At 59.0% G+C, this 14,509-nt stretch overlaps 1 protein-coding gene across 1 annotated transcript in view; it reads right to left on the bottom strand.

Annotated features, from left to right (window-relative positions):
- The window catches only part of ADAMTS7 (ADAM metallopeptidase with thrombospondin type 1 motif 7), a 50,853-nt gene that overhangs the window by 13,454 nt on the left and 22,890 nt on the right, over positions 1-14,509 (bottom strand). Inside the window, exons 14-19 of the mRNA XM_059823763.1 lie at positions 14,219-14,339; positions 13,436-13,680; positions 9,680-9,821; positions 6,806-6,932; positions 5,973-6,186; positions 875-2,692 (exon numbers count right to left, since the gene is read on the bottom strand). Coding sequence (XP_059679746.1) covers positions 875-2,692; positions 5,973-6,186; positions 6,806-6,932; positions 9,680-9,821; positions 13,436-13,680; positions 14,219-14,339 — 2,667 coding nt within the window. The remainder of the gene's footprint in view (positions 1-874; positions 2,693-5,972; positions 6,187-6,805; positions 6,933-9,679; positions 9,822-13,435; positions 13,681-14,218; positions 14,340-14,509) is intronic.

Here is a 14,509-nt window from a genome sequence, read left to right as displayed (position 1 = left end):
GTGGCTTGTTATTTTTGTGCTTTCTGATAAAAGCCTATTATCGTGAATTGCCGCAGCCATTTGTCTGTCGCCACAAACGCTATGCAGGGAGCAGCCCTGGGACAGCTAGGCAGTAAGAGGATAGCTGGCAATTGCTGATAACCCCCCATTCACCGCATTCAGCACAGCCCCTTCCCTTCGGGAATTTGCAGCCTTGATGCTCCTTACACTCGACATTTAAATTTCTGTCATTTCATGGCCTATTTTAAGATACTCTCTCCTGCACAATGGCAGGAGCTTGCTCCCGTGCCAGGGTCCGGCCTCCCCAGGTGCCCAGCTCCGGCGTGGGGGCTCTGTGCTCGCCTGCTCCTCCGCAGCGGGCAGGGATTGAGGTGGGGAGCGCATCTCCCTGCCGTGTACTGCCACCAGCGCCCGAGCACCCGCTGCTACCCGGGACCCTCCCCGCAGAGCCGGGGACGCTGTGCAGGGGGGAACCGGCCCCCCCGGAGCAGGGAGGTGTGCCAGGGCAGCAAGCAAGGGCTGCTTGGAAAGGTGCTGGGATGGGCTGAGCCAGGCATTGCAGAGCACAAGCAGCTGCCACCATACTGGTGCCCGAGGGAGTGGGACAGGACGGAGCGGCAGCCGGAGCATGGGACACCGGCTGCTGACTTCGGCCACGGAGCAGCTCCTGGATACTGTGGCCATGGTGGGACCGGCTGCACGCCTGCTCCACCCCACAGTGCTGGGCGCTTTCAGAATTCGGCCAAAATGCCCGTGTGAGCCACGTACACTTTCTGCATGTGAAAAGCAATGTCCCTGAGACCAGCCAGGAGCGGGACAAGTCTCTCACCTCCGTACCGGCCATGTCACACTTTTAATGGGACTCAACACATACCTCGCTCCAGTTCCCGACCTCCCAGCTGGGCATCGCAGTGGCTGCCACGGTGGTCAGCGGCAGAGGCAAAGCCTCCTCCTTCTCCATCTCTTTCTTCTCCCAGAGCAGGGGGGTGGCGGGGGTCGGCTGGGATAACTCATGCTCCCCATCACTGAAAGCAAATGTCCCTGGGGCTGCGCCCGGCGAGCGCTGCCCTGGCGCGGCGCTGCTGTGCGGGGCCCCGCGGGAGGTCTGCTCTGCACGGGGCGACGCTGGCTCCGGGTAGTGGGACACCTCCACGGTCCACCATGCTGGGAGGGACTCGGAGGGCGATGCTCCCGCTGGGTGCGCGGGAGGGCTGTGAGCCGGGGCTGTGGGCATGGCTGGTGCCAGGGCATCTCGCTGGGTGAGGCCGCTGGAGGTGAGCTGCGTGGCTGGCCTGGGCACGGCGGGGGACAAGGACACTGCTGGTGGAAAGACTGTAGTGGCCACGAAGGGGGCCGAGCTCAGGGACGTGGGGGTGCGGAGCTCTGGCTGGTGCCCTGCCTGCCCCGCACGGCCCCCGTCAGCACCCGTGGGATAGGGACTCGCAGCTGGACGGGTGCTGCCAGCACTCCTTCCCATCTCCCACCTTGGTCCCTGCAGGGTGGGGAAGGAAAGATCTGCCCTCTCTGTCCCATGGGCTTGCTCGTCGGCCGCTGGCGCTGCGTGTGTGCCCACCGTTCCCTCTGGCATTTCTGCCCACCCTTCCTGCTCCTTGGTCTTGGCGGCAGCACCGTTAGCATTACCAGTGATGACAAGATCTATTTCCTTTGAGTCTTCACGACCTCTCCCCGCAGAGCCGGTCACATCGTGCTCCTCACTGCTGGCGTTACCCGGCCCCTCTGTGCTTGTATGCCCCTCACCACTGCTCCCCGGCTCTCCCAAACTGTCGGACGCGTCGGCTGTGCCAGCGCTGCCCCTGCCAGCGGGCAGCGGTGGGGAGGGATCAGCCAGGTAAGGAGCCCGGGGAGTGAGGCTGATGGCCGGAGCACCCTGCCCAGGACCGGTCCTCGTCGGCGCGGCTCCCCGGGGTTCATCTGGGCGGTTGTGGCTGTTTGCAGAGTCATGACTTGTGGTGCTCGGGGTGGGCAGGTGGTCCTTGGAGCGGGGCACAAGTGTTGCATCCTCCTCCTCACCCATGAAGTCAGGGATGGCATATTTGGGAGCGGCTGTCCTTGCATCCTCAGGGACCACTCTCAGGAGGTTGTTCATGGCTAAACCCCCAGGCTCCGTCTCTCCTTTGCCATGCACAGGAGGAGAAGCGTTTGCTTTGCTGGTCACCAGATGGTCCTCACTTGCTCCTCCTCCCGGCTTGACAGTGTGCAGGACATCATCGGGCATCTCACGGGACCCCTCCACATCGTTGGTGCTCAGCTCCGGCTTAGGCTCCTCGCCTTTGGTCTCCTTCTCCGTGAAGGGATAGTAAGACAGATCCTCATGGAAGTTGATAAAATTATAATCGTAGTAAAAATCATCAACAAAGACATTTCCCTTTCTGGCTGAGAAGTCCTCCTCGGTGATGATATTGACATCACTGGATTCTGGAATATTTGGAATTAAGGGGTTAAATTTAGCAATGTGGTTGCTGGGAATGTAATGTATTTCATTAAATATCTCTCTGCTGGAGGACCCACTGCCAGACCAGTCCATGTTGGCATTGTCTGATTTCTCCTGGCACTGCGGCAAGGAGCAAATAGTTTCCGAGCTGGGTCTTTCTGCAGGGTCACAAGCGGCTCCGGTGCTGTTGCTGCAGTAAACAGGGCGCCTCTGTGTCCCGTTTCCACACGTCACGGAGCACTGGGAAAGGAAGAGAGACACAGACGTCAGGGATGGGAGCGCGGGCGATGCAGGGTGCGGCAGGAGGAGCGGGGAAGGGGCCGGCAGCAGTGCCGCAGCAGTGCGCACACCCCCCTGCCAGTGCCCCGCTCTGAGATACCAAAGCGGGTGCTCGACCGTCCCACGCGCCACGATGCTTTGGGCCCAGGGAGAAGGGGCTCCACGTTGCTCTGGCACGCTGCCGCCAGCCACCTGGGTCCCAAGATGTCTCCTGTGCCAGTCCCAGCCGGGGCATGGGGTCCCCTGTGCCAGCAGTCAGGAGCAGGGGGTACCGGTCACACCGGTAAGCAGTGTTATTACCGGCCAATTCTACCTCTGGGGCTGTCTCCCCATTAAAGACCATCCCAGTGCAGGGTTGGTATTGCAGGGTACTTTGCTCAGGGTGATCCCTGACCTGCACTCCAGCCAGGAACAATTTTCCCAGGAGATGGACATTGTGAAGGACTTTGGGTAAGATGATCTAATAGGTCTTTTCTATGACCTACCGCCATGAATTGCATCTCTTCTTCTAGAAGAGAATTTTTTGAAGCAGGGGATAATAACATGGGTGTTGTCCTAGTAGGGAAAAAGCAAGGGTCAATAAGCAGCTTTGTTGAGGACACCCTCCACCATAATGGTCTCTTTGAGGTTGTTCAGTATAAAAGAAATCCACAAGCTGGAAAGAAGGACAGCAAAAATTTTCTGCTGGATAAGTAAATCATAGCTCTACTAACATCACATGTGGGCTGCACAAGCCACGGGCCGCTGCAGTTTGCGGTGACAGATGCACAGAGCATTAGTCACGTACATCAAAGTGCCTTCTACAATCCAGCCAACAAGAACAAACGGTCAACAAGGCAAACAAACCCAAGGGAGGGGATTTCTGCTGAAATTGCTGCTATTTGGATGAAAACGGATGGGCTGAGGAGAGGGTTTGATGCACAGCCACCGGCATGTGGAAATGAAGAGATGAAGGTGGACAGGCAGAGCTGGTGGGCTGGGCTGGACGGGAGATGTGCTCCTCAGACAAGACATACTCCTGTATTCTGAGCCCGTCTCATCTTTGCTCAGTCCTCGCAAGGGCCGGCTGCCTGGACGGGACCTGCCCCACACCCCCCGCCGGTCCTGGTGGGCTCCCCATGGGTGCCCACCCCACGGGACGTCTCCTCCCAGGCAGGGGCTGTCTGGAGGAGGTGCTGACCCAGCAGCCAGGGCCCCCGAGCCATGCCGTGCCGTGCCGCGCCACGCCGCGCCGGCCGCAGCCCCCCAGCTCCGTGTCTCCTGGGCAATGCCCGGTAGGAGCAGAAGCGACCCTGAGGACTGTGCCCGGCAGGAGGGACAGTCCGTAACACCACGCGGCCACTGCCCGGCATCTCCACCAGCTATGCAATGTTGCTGAAATAAAACATTACCGCACATTAACATCCGCGTTAGCGGTGCACGCAAGTGGCTTCGCCCTACTGGGATGGCCAAATCAGGGAAAACAGGTCAACTCTCGCAGTGTGCACCTTAAGCTAAGATTTCTCAGCAAATGCCTTCAGCTCCATCCAGGAGATAAATTCCAGGTGTCGCAGCTCTTGCAGGGCAAAGGAGGAGGCTTATTTGCCAAGGCTCGGTTATCAGGAAAGCCTCCGGGACACAGATAAGAAACGACGGCTGCCGGGAGCCTCGTGGAGGAACACCCAGAGCTTGCAGGAGAGTTCAGCACCAAGCAGACAACTGCAGGAGGCATCACAGCATGCGTGCGGCACGGTGGGACGTGCTCCGGCCAGCAGCAGACGGATGCTCCTCTATGCAAACCCTCGTGTGTTAATAGACAACAAGTCACGCTTCTGAGTGCACCAATAACTTCTTTGCAAGTCCCCAGAGCTGGATATACATTGCTTTAGGGTCCTTCTGAAGGCACTAAGTCCCAGGGTTTAAGCACGTTGTTGGGCTACCCAAACTGCAAATAAGCCCTTCGGCTTCGCGGGCTGCCCGGGTGCTGCCAGTGCCAGGCGGGCGTACGTGCTGCCCTGCCCGAGGGGCTGCAAGCACCAAAAAAGCAACAACCCCCTATTATTACTGCTGGACAGAAGGACCACGTTTCTGGGAAGCTTCCAAGCCCCTCAAATTTCTGTACTTACTGGTGGTGGTGGAAACGGAGAAGAAGGAGGGCTCTCGCTTCAAGTGAAAGGAGGACAGAAAAATTACAGACATCTCAAAATCTCGAGCACATTTTTCCTGGGCTCACAGATCCATTGATGTCAACACCACAGAGGCCGACTGTGACAGCTTGGGCTGGCTCCGTGCACAGCACAGACCCGCAGGCAACTCATGATTGTCCCTTTAAACTCTCGCAGCCTTCTTTCTCAGCCCTGCAATTGTGGCTTTTGCGGGCCCCTAGAAAAATATTTCTAAATAGCTCTCATTTAGCCTTCAAATTTTCTGTTCGCATTTTTATTCCGTTTCTTAGCAACAAGCTCAGTTCCCAGGCTCTCTTATTTCTCTCCCGATACTTGTCTTCACGCTGAACACTTTTTGAAACCACTGCTTAAATTAGGAGTTATAATTTTCTGGTTAAAACCCTCAACCTGCGGTTAAACTGATCCACAGAAATAGAAAAATAAATAAAGGCTACACAGGGTGTCCACAGACCATGGCATTTATACATGGCATTTTTTTGATCTCTCCCTCTCTTTAAAAAAAATTGTTGAAAAAATTGTGGTGGCTGCCCCGTTCCCCGGGAGCATCACTGAGGGGGGCTCTGTCTCTGCCCCCCCCCCAGCAGAGACGGGGCAGCTTCGCCCCAGCGCCAGGTCACGCTGCCGGGGAGCAGATGCCCACCGGCCGGCACACACATGCGTGGTGCCCCCAGACCCCGGCTTGCCCCTAACACCTTGCCTCAGCAGGCAAGAATTATCTTTAAGGCTTCTGCCAAAACAAAGGGGAAGGCTTGCAGCGCTGGAAAATACCCTGAAGGGTTGAAAGGCTCTTGTTCCTGCCCTCCTTGCAATCAAGCAGAGCATCCTTCAGAGAGGATGGGGCAGAGCCAAACAGCCCAGTGCTCCTTCCTCACTCTGAGACCTCCCTGTGCCACGGAATTCCCATCCGTGTGAGCTGGTGTTACAACGTGAGCCCACAGAAATGCATCCATGAATTTTCCCTGTAAGCAGGAGCACGCCCATCACTCCCGGGCAGGCTGAGGATGTCTGGGGCACTTTGTCCCCAGCTCCCCCCCAACTTTGCAAGACACTGGGACCTCCCCGACGCTCTTTCTCACCTCGGACCAGTTCCCCATGGCCCACTGGGAGGGACAGGGGACCTCCCGGTGACAGGGCGCGGTGGCGTCTGGCTTGGAGAGGTGCTGGCAGTCTGCTTGCTGCAAGGCCCTCTGCTCGTCCAGCCCCACGCTCTGGATGCAGAGCACCGTCCTCTTCATCAGCCCCGACCGGCCGCAGGTGGCCGAGCATTTCTGCCATTCGCCGACCCACCACCTGCGGAAACGTGAAAGGGGAGACCTCTCAGCCAGAGCGAGCGGCCGCGAGCAGGGCTCTGCCCCGTGCCCCACCGCGCCAAGCACTGCAGGGCGGTGGGTTTTAGCCACCGCCAACTGAGAGGTGTTTGGGGCCAGGAGATGTACACGAGATGCACACGGGCTTCGGCAGCCTGTAAGGATCAGTGGGTCACGGGGGAATTAGGATCCCAACTGCGGCTTGTGTTTCAGACCAAGGTGAGGGTGGGCGGATCGAGGGTCAGGGATGGATTAGTCCCTGTGTTGTGCCGGGGATGGTTATTTGCACAGAAGCAGAGGGGGGCTCCTGGCCCTGCCAGGACGGTGCTTTCCCATGCAGCTCATGGTCTGCGGACAAGCAACGCACTGCGGCGGTGCGGCAACCACAGGGATTTGCTCCCGTGGACCAAGGCAGGGTCTGAGACCCATTCTCAAGCACGAAGAAGAGGAGAGGTGCAAACCCAGGGGTGCAGATAGCTGCAGGTGACCTGGTGCAATCCAGGCACAGCAGCGACCGAGGTCCCCCTGACTTTGGTCATCCCCTTAGGGCAGTTTGCAGATTAAAGCTTCGCTGGGAAGGAGCGAGGGGAGAGCCAGCGGACCTGGCCGGGCAGGGCTCCTCGCTGCATGTCCTCTGCTGGTCGTCGGGGCGGGTGAGCGCGTCGCAGTACCGCTCCTCCACGATGCCAGCCAGCTTCTCCACACAGTGCACGATCTGCCGCTGCACCCCTGCGGACACACGCGAGGGCTTGGCTGGAGACGAAAATCGAACCGAACCACCGAGCACCCGCTGCCAGCAGGCAAGAGGAGGCCCTGAGGTAAGCCTGGGCCGCCAAAACCAGAGGAAATAAAATGAAACCACCACTGAAACTGGAATTCGAGACCCCACTTCTGCTGAGGTACCGATGCCCTCACGGAACCCCACGGCACCAGTGCTCCCAGTGTAGCCGGGTGGGAAAAGCAGAGCTGGACACCTGGGCTCCGTCTGACAAGTGTGTGATGAGACCTACGGAGCTGAACGGGGCTGGAAAACCACCCTGGATACACAGCTGCAAAGCAGGGGCACCTGGGACTGGATGGATGGATGGAAGGAAGCAACACCGGTCCAGCCAGGACATGGGCTCCTGGGCATTACAAGCAGCCAAAGCCCCTCCCTGGGGATGGCGGGACACGGTGTCTGTCTGTCCAGCACAAGGAAAACTCAGCTCCTGCCCTGAGACCGAGTCCAGGGCTGCTCACGCAGAAAGCTAAAAACACATCACAGAAAGAGTTGGCAAATCTTGTTCTCTCTTAGAAAAACGCTGCCGGATTATACGTGTCCTTTCAGGGCTTAGGGATGTCAGGAAATACCTAAGGAATGGCAAGAGTTTCCACAGAGGGCAAGGTGACGACAACCGTGTCCAGAATGGTCGGCAGAGCCCAAACTTGGAGAGACGGCTTGCTTCAACCTCGCAAACTCCATGGGACGTCTCCGCTCACCCTCCCGGTGCTTTGTCTCTGTACCAAGCGGTTCACAGGGACAAGACGGCTTAAAAGCAGGAACATCTCCACCCTTCTGCTGGCTCCCACTCTCAGATTTGTGCAACGACCCCAGCTTGGTCCTGGTGGCCTCCGGCTGCGTCCTTTGGTCACAGGCAGTGCAAGGGGCATTGCTGGATGAGCTGCTGAGCAGAAATCTCTGGACTAAAACCTTTACTATCCTACAGCTTTTAGAGTCAGCAGCGAGATGAAAGAGATGCAGAAAAATGCCCTTCCACAAGCTGCCTAACGGGATGTAACAGCGATGCAGCCAGTGGAGGCTCTGCAGAAAACACCCCGCTGCCGGAGGGACCCCTTGGCCAGGAGGAAAAGCCTTTCCCCCCCTCTCCCCTTGCGAAAAGCCTCTGCAGCCGTGGTGCCGGACGCACCGTGTGTTTGGGGCTGCCAAAGCCACGTGGAGGAGCACATGTGGGGCAGTACGGTGAACGCCGCAGATGCTGCAGCCCGTGGGGGGAGGACCATCCTGGCACCACCGTCCAGAGCCACATCCAGCCATGGGAGCACGTGTGTGCACGTATGCACACGCGCATGCTGAGGCTTTCGGGGAGGCTGTGTCCGAAGGGGAGACAACTGACAGCAGCACAGGTCTTTTTTGGCAGCCTTCTGTCCCAGCCGCGGCTCATGGATAAAATCACCCGCCGAAGCCTGCTGCTCTGGCCTGCAGCGTTCACGGGGCGGCATTTTTCAGGAAGACCTCACCCTCAACATGCTGCCTCGCTGCCTGCTTTTGTCCTCCTTTTTGCAACACGTACTTGACCCGTGACTTGGGAGAGCTGTAAATAATGACCACTGCAATCAGCTGAGATTGATACGACGCTGCTGAAGCTGCTGAGTTTGCTCTGGCTCAAGTGCTCGGGAGCTTACGGGGCCGGTGGGGCTGGGGCCCTGGGGCTGGCCCCCACAGAAGAGGCTCAGCCTGAGCTCTCCCAAATCCATGTCTCAGCTCACAGCATCATCCAGCCCAGGGAGAGGGGCTCAGCCCTTCTCCAGCTGCTCGCCTGCAGCCGGACAGGGTGAGCATCCTCCCCCGACTCCTGCCTGATTTGCTCCTGTACTTCCCTTCTGCTCTGGAAGCCAAGCACCCAAACCTTGCAAAGGAAAGCTGGTTTTAAACGAAAGCAAGTGCCCTCAGCTCCCATCCTCCTTGACTCCCCATGCTGCAGGGCCCATGCAAACCCACACCAAAGAGCTCTAAGTGTAAATTTATGTAAAACACCCCACCAGCTCCTGCTGCACCACAACCCTCCTGCTCCAAGCAGGAATGCAGACCTATCTCCCAGGAAGAGGCAGGAAACATCTCCTGGCACTCTGCGCTACCTAGAAAGTACAAGTGTCCTTGAATTCCCTTTCTTTCGGTGGCAGCCGCTCTCGAGGAAGCGCTCGCTGGTCCCAGCCTCCCCCCTTGCAGCATGCCCCGACTGTCCCCCTCCATCGGCCACCCCAAAAGCTGCCCTGGGAGCCCTGAGAGGCCTGGCCAGTGGTGCAGTGGGGCGGGAGGGGTGGAAGCAAGTGTCCGACAGCACGGGGCAGCGCGGGACCCTAGTGCTCTGCCCGTGCTGGGCACCCTCCCATGTCCTCTCCATAAAACCCTGGAACCGATCCCCCCTGGAGAGGCCCAGCCAGGCAGAAGACGGGCTCCTCGACACTCCCTGGTTTTCTCTAAAGCTCTTTTGTCTCCATCATCCCGACGCCGTAACAGGACACCGAGCAAGGAGCAAAGCGCTGATAAAGCACGGGGTCCGGCAGGCGAGTGCAGTGGCGGGGGCACCAGACAGTGGTGACCTCAGCAGATGTTGCTTTTTTTCCCCCCCTAAGACCTCCTGAAACCAAAGACCCAGGAATTTCTAAGGCATCCCTGCAGCACGGGGATGCTCTGCCTGCTCCGCTCCTCCACTGCAGGCGGCCAAGCCCCGGCGTCCCGTGGCAGCCGGACTCACCGGTCCCGCACGTGGCAGTGCATGTGGTCCAGGAGCCGAAGCGCCAGAGGAACTCCGCCTGCTCGATCTCGTTCTCGCTGTCGGCCGGGCGCTGGATGGTGTACTGGTACCGCACGCCGGGGTTGGTCTCCTGAAACAGCAGCTGTGGGAAGAGAACGGGTGGTCAGGGAGGTGGCTGGTGCAGAGCAGCCGGGTTGGCCGTTGCACCCCACGGGCTTTTCAGGAGATATCAACCTGCCTAGCATGGCCATAAAGACATCATTCCACGTCCAGCTCTGTACCAAGGCTGCATTTGTCCCCTTGCACTGTCTGTTGGCCGGGGGCTGCGATGGTTCCAGCTGCTGTACCCCCGCAGCAGCACACGACCATTTCAGAAACGGGGTTAGCAAATGGCCGAAGCAGTGTAGGAGCAGAGGAGCTGCCCCAGCTGCCCTTGCTCAGAGTGCTGGGCTTGTGGAAACGCCAGGTACGAATACAAAATAACAGTGAGAACATTGAGAACGACCAGGACTTTGGTTTGAGAACGACCAGGACTTTGGTTTTATGATTTCCCTGATGTAGAGCCTGGAAGGATTCTCCTGTTAATCCTGTCCAGTGCCACTGCCAAATGCAGCCCCATCCAAGGACCTTCTCAAGCTTTAGCACGGTGAACAGTCCAGGACAGCCAGACATCCCCTTCCCCGTCCGCTTCCCCGCCGTCGGAGCTGGGGCAGGAGGTTTTGCACGTGCCACCACCGGCCCCAGCCCAGCCCCGGGTCTGCAGCACGCGGGGCAGGAATGACCCTCCCTGCCAGGACAGACCCGCCGCTTGCTCCCACCAGTCAGGAGAACGCTGAGCAACGTCTGCCTCCCTCCATCACTCTTCCTCAACTCTCAGGGAGGGATGTTACGGCTGGAGGGAGGCTCTGACTGCTCCCAGCCCTGTCTGCCGGACCGGTGGTGGCTGGCCTGGACGGACAGACGCTCAGGTCACGGTGACCTGTCCTTTGGGATGGTGGCAGAAGAAAGGGAAGGGGACGGCAGCAAGAGTCCAGCCCGCAAAGGAGGAATCAAATACCCTTGCCTCTGTGTGCCAGAGAGCTGCAACTGCTCCAGCAACTGACTTGGGGAAGCACCACGGCACGTCTCGGCTCGAGATGCTGGCTGCCCGTGTCCGTCCCCGCTTGCACCTCCTGCCACCAATGTGTCCTCGGTGGCACCAGGTGAGAGGCTCGACCACGTCGGGGCTGCAGCCTGCCATGCCCCATGCACCGTGGCTGGGGGTGCACCCACCCCGGTGTGACACCCCTCTCCAGCGGTGGAAAACAGGCTGCGGCAAACAGGAGGGAGCTGCCGGCAGCACACGCCAGTGATGGCTGACGGCGACACGCGCCTGAAGGAATTTTCTAACTGCTCCCCTCTTGAAACGGGTTCCCACTGCTCTCAACACGCACGGAACGGCTCCTGCGGTTGACACAAATCCTGCCCAAAGCACCTCCCGCACCAGCGCTCGGCAAAGGCTGGGAGTTTAACCTTGTTTTTCTTAGCCTAAGTGCTCCCATTATTGCCAAAGCTTTGTTGTTCTTGGAGCTTTGGCAGGAGCGAGGGCGTTTTTCCAAAACCTCTTCATGAACATTGAAACATTTTGGTCAAAAGGTTTTAATTAGGTTACGAATCCCAGAAAGTGATTTGCGGGTGCCAAGCACGCCAGCGTTCCCGTTAACAGCAGCACTTGGCAGCAGGCGAGCCCAGGATCCCGCTCACATTTCACCCTGAGCCTCTGCTGAAAGAAATGCAAAGGGGGAAGACTTTGGCCGCTCGGCGTGGCCGGGCTCCAGGGCGAGCCTCTGCAGAGGGGCTGATGCTCGGGAAGAGTGCATCGGGCTGAGCCGCTATTAGCGGGGCGGGGGGGGGCCCTGGGGGTCCACGGGACGTACCTCCGTGGTGGTCACCGCCTCTCCACCACACTTTGCACCACGAGGAATTTCAGCCTGGTGCCGGCTGTGCCATTGTCTGTGGGATGATTCCCACCGGCTGCTCCGGGGGAAAGCTTGGCCTCACGGGCACGAGGATGTTGGCTCCTGACAGCTTTGCATTAACTGCCAGATCCCTCGCTCCTGACCATCCTGGTGGCCATTCCCAGGGGAAGGAATTGCAGAGCCAGGCACGGTGGCAGCAGCAGCGGGCAGCTCCCGAGGGACCTGCCTGCCAGGGACACCCTCAGCCCCCGCACTGTGCTGCCCTCCCACCGCCCTCCCCACCAACAGCCCCTGCGAAGCTGTGCAAAGCTCATTGAAATATAAAGCCGTGCTGAAAAGTAATCCCCCAGGCAACCCTTTTCCATGGATACAAGGTGAAAATTAATAGAGTGGGATTGGTTTGCAAAATAAGGCAATTTCCAGATAAGCCCCAGAGCTGCCGCTGCTGCAGCAGAGGAGGGGATTAGCGACGGTTGAGTTGGCCTCGTATTAAAAGCATCTGCAGGATGCACCAGGCGGGAATTCGAGAAGGGAAGAGGCTCGGAGCAGGACCAGCCCCTGGGCAGCTGCGCAAGCCTGGGGAAGCGACTTTGTTTTCAGAAACCACGAGCAACCTCCCAGCTGCAGGGAAGCAAACGTGCTCCCATGGCGGGGGCAAAGACGGAGACTCTCCTGCCGACCCGGAGGTAGAAAGACCGTTAGGGTGAGCAGGTTCACGCAGGAATCAATAACCGCTCAAGTTCATTATCTGCTCCCCCAGTGCCTGCTCTGCACAAAGGCTGTCTGCTGGAGGCAACGCCTGACAGGAGCAGGAGATGGGCAGATGCTCTCCTGCCCGCAACTCTGCCATCCTGGAAATACACTGCTGCAATGCAATGTTTTTAAAATGGTTTTTTTTTGGACTATGTGGTTAATTCCAGCCTCTCCTGCCCAGCCCCAGGCAGGTCCCGGATGCCCTCCCCTGCCCTGGGAGCTGAGGCTGATGCCAGGCAGCATCGCTCTGCGATGGGGCTCACCTCCCCAAGGCCTCGGGGGTCTAATGAAAAATAACGACTTAATCTGGGGAGGAAAGTAGCTTAATAGAAATTCCCAGAGGGAAAAAAGAGTAAAACTTGAAATTTCTGGTTGATTCAGAGGATTTCAAATGATCCTTTTGGATTTTTACCTTCTGCCGCAAGGGTGCTGGCGAGGAAGCGGAGCCTGACCTGCAGCGCCCTGGGCAGCATCCCCCGGGTCTGGACCACGGAGCACGACCCCACGGGCTGAGCTCCTCGCCATGGCGTCAGGCGGTGCGGAGCGGGGCACGGCACCGGCGGGAGCGCGGCACTGCCGAGGGGTGCCGGTGGGCCACCCTCTGCCGCCGCGCACGGCACCGTGACGGCTCCCAGCTCCCACCGCCTCCGCTGGCTGCTCCAGCCCTGCCAGAAGCACCGCGGGCTCTTCCCCTGCTCCTGATAAGATATGGGAAAGGCCTCAGGAAACGGGCTCTTTCTCCTCATTCTCTCTCTCCTGGGTAAATACTTTGAGGAATGCTGCAAAGGGGATGAGGCTCAGCTGGAAGCAGCATGGGTTGGAAACGCTCCCCGGGCCGGCAGCGTGTGCTTGGCTGCTCCCAACGTTGGCTCCCAGAGAAACACGCTCAGCAAGGAGATGCACAGCCCCATGCCTCGGACAGCAGGGAAGTGCCGTGACGGACCACGGCAGCTCAGCCCCGCGCGGGAAGGCAGGAGATCCTGCGGCTCTGTCCCCCCGTCCTCCCTGACACGTACCCCGAGCACCAGTAGAGCCCGGACCGTACCTGGATCCACACGGGCTCCACGGTGGGCCCCGGGGAGGTGAGGTTCTCCCAGTTCCCTGTCCTCTTGTAGGTGAAGGTGGTCCCCGCCACCCTGTAGTCCCCGTTCCACTGGATGGTCCAGCCGCCATTCAGGAAATACTTCTCCGGGTCCTCGCTCCGCAGCGCCAGAAAATTCCCAGCTTCTGCGACTTCTTCAATCCGGATCTCCCGGGCTCCCACGGGAATAATCCCAATATCAACGTAACCTGGGAATGGAACAAAGCATCACTCTCAGGGGAGTCGAAGACGTAGCAGAGATGATCCACGCCCTCAGGTGGGTGCTAGTGTCCCTTGGGTGCCAGCATCGTGCCAATCCTTACATCTCTGTAAGGCACCAGCAGGACCCAGACCCCACCTTGCACTGAGCCCAGCTGCGTTCCCGGCAGAGAGAGCCCATCGCAGAGCGAGACATTCGCCGTACGGGCGCTGGCAAGGCACCCACTACATGTTCAACGTGTCCTTGTCAACCCACAAAATCCCTTTAAACCGTTCCAAACCGGCTCCAGGATGCACAGATTTGTTTTCAGGCCTTTAGACAGAAAAAGCATAAGGGGATATTTTTCTCCCAAGGAGCAAGAAGAGGAATGGCAACGCCACGTCTCCCTGTGCGGCCGCTCGGGTCTTATCCCATCAAAATCCACAAGTCAGGATTAAAAACCACACTGCAAACCAGCAGCAGCAGCATGCCCGGCTCTGAGTGGAACAGGCTCCTGGGGTTTTGGGGACAGAGCCGAGCGCCCTTACCCAGCCCCTCGCTGTCCTCGAAGGTCTTCTTGACGGTGTGGCAGGTAGAGCCGTCCCCGTGGCAGACGCCGCACCGGTCCTCCACCGCGTTGGAGTCGATCTCGTAGTCGCAGCCCACGTTCTGCAAGGCAGCCCGGTCAGCCGCCCGCGCCCCCGCAACCCCCAGCCTCGCGCCACGCCATCGGCGGCCAACACGGGAGGAAGGAGGGAGAGGAGGACCAGCCTTGGTCCTAAACGGTGGGAAATAAGGAACGTGGGCGGGACAGTGGGGCGAGACCGGAGTCTTTTTGC

The sequence above is a fragment of the Gavia stellata genome, chromosome 13 (genome assembly GCF_030936135.1).
Source record: "Gavia stellata isolate bGavSte3 chromosome 13, bGavSte3.hap2, whole genome shotgun sequence".
Classification (NCBI taxonomy): Eukaryota; Metazoa; Chordata; class Aves; order Gaviiformes; family Gaviidae; genus Gavia; species Gavia stellata.
This window is presented reverse-complemented; position numbering and strand designations above follow the sequence as displayed.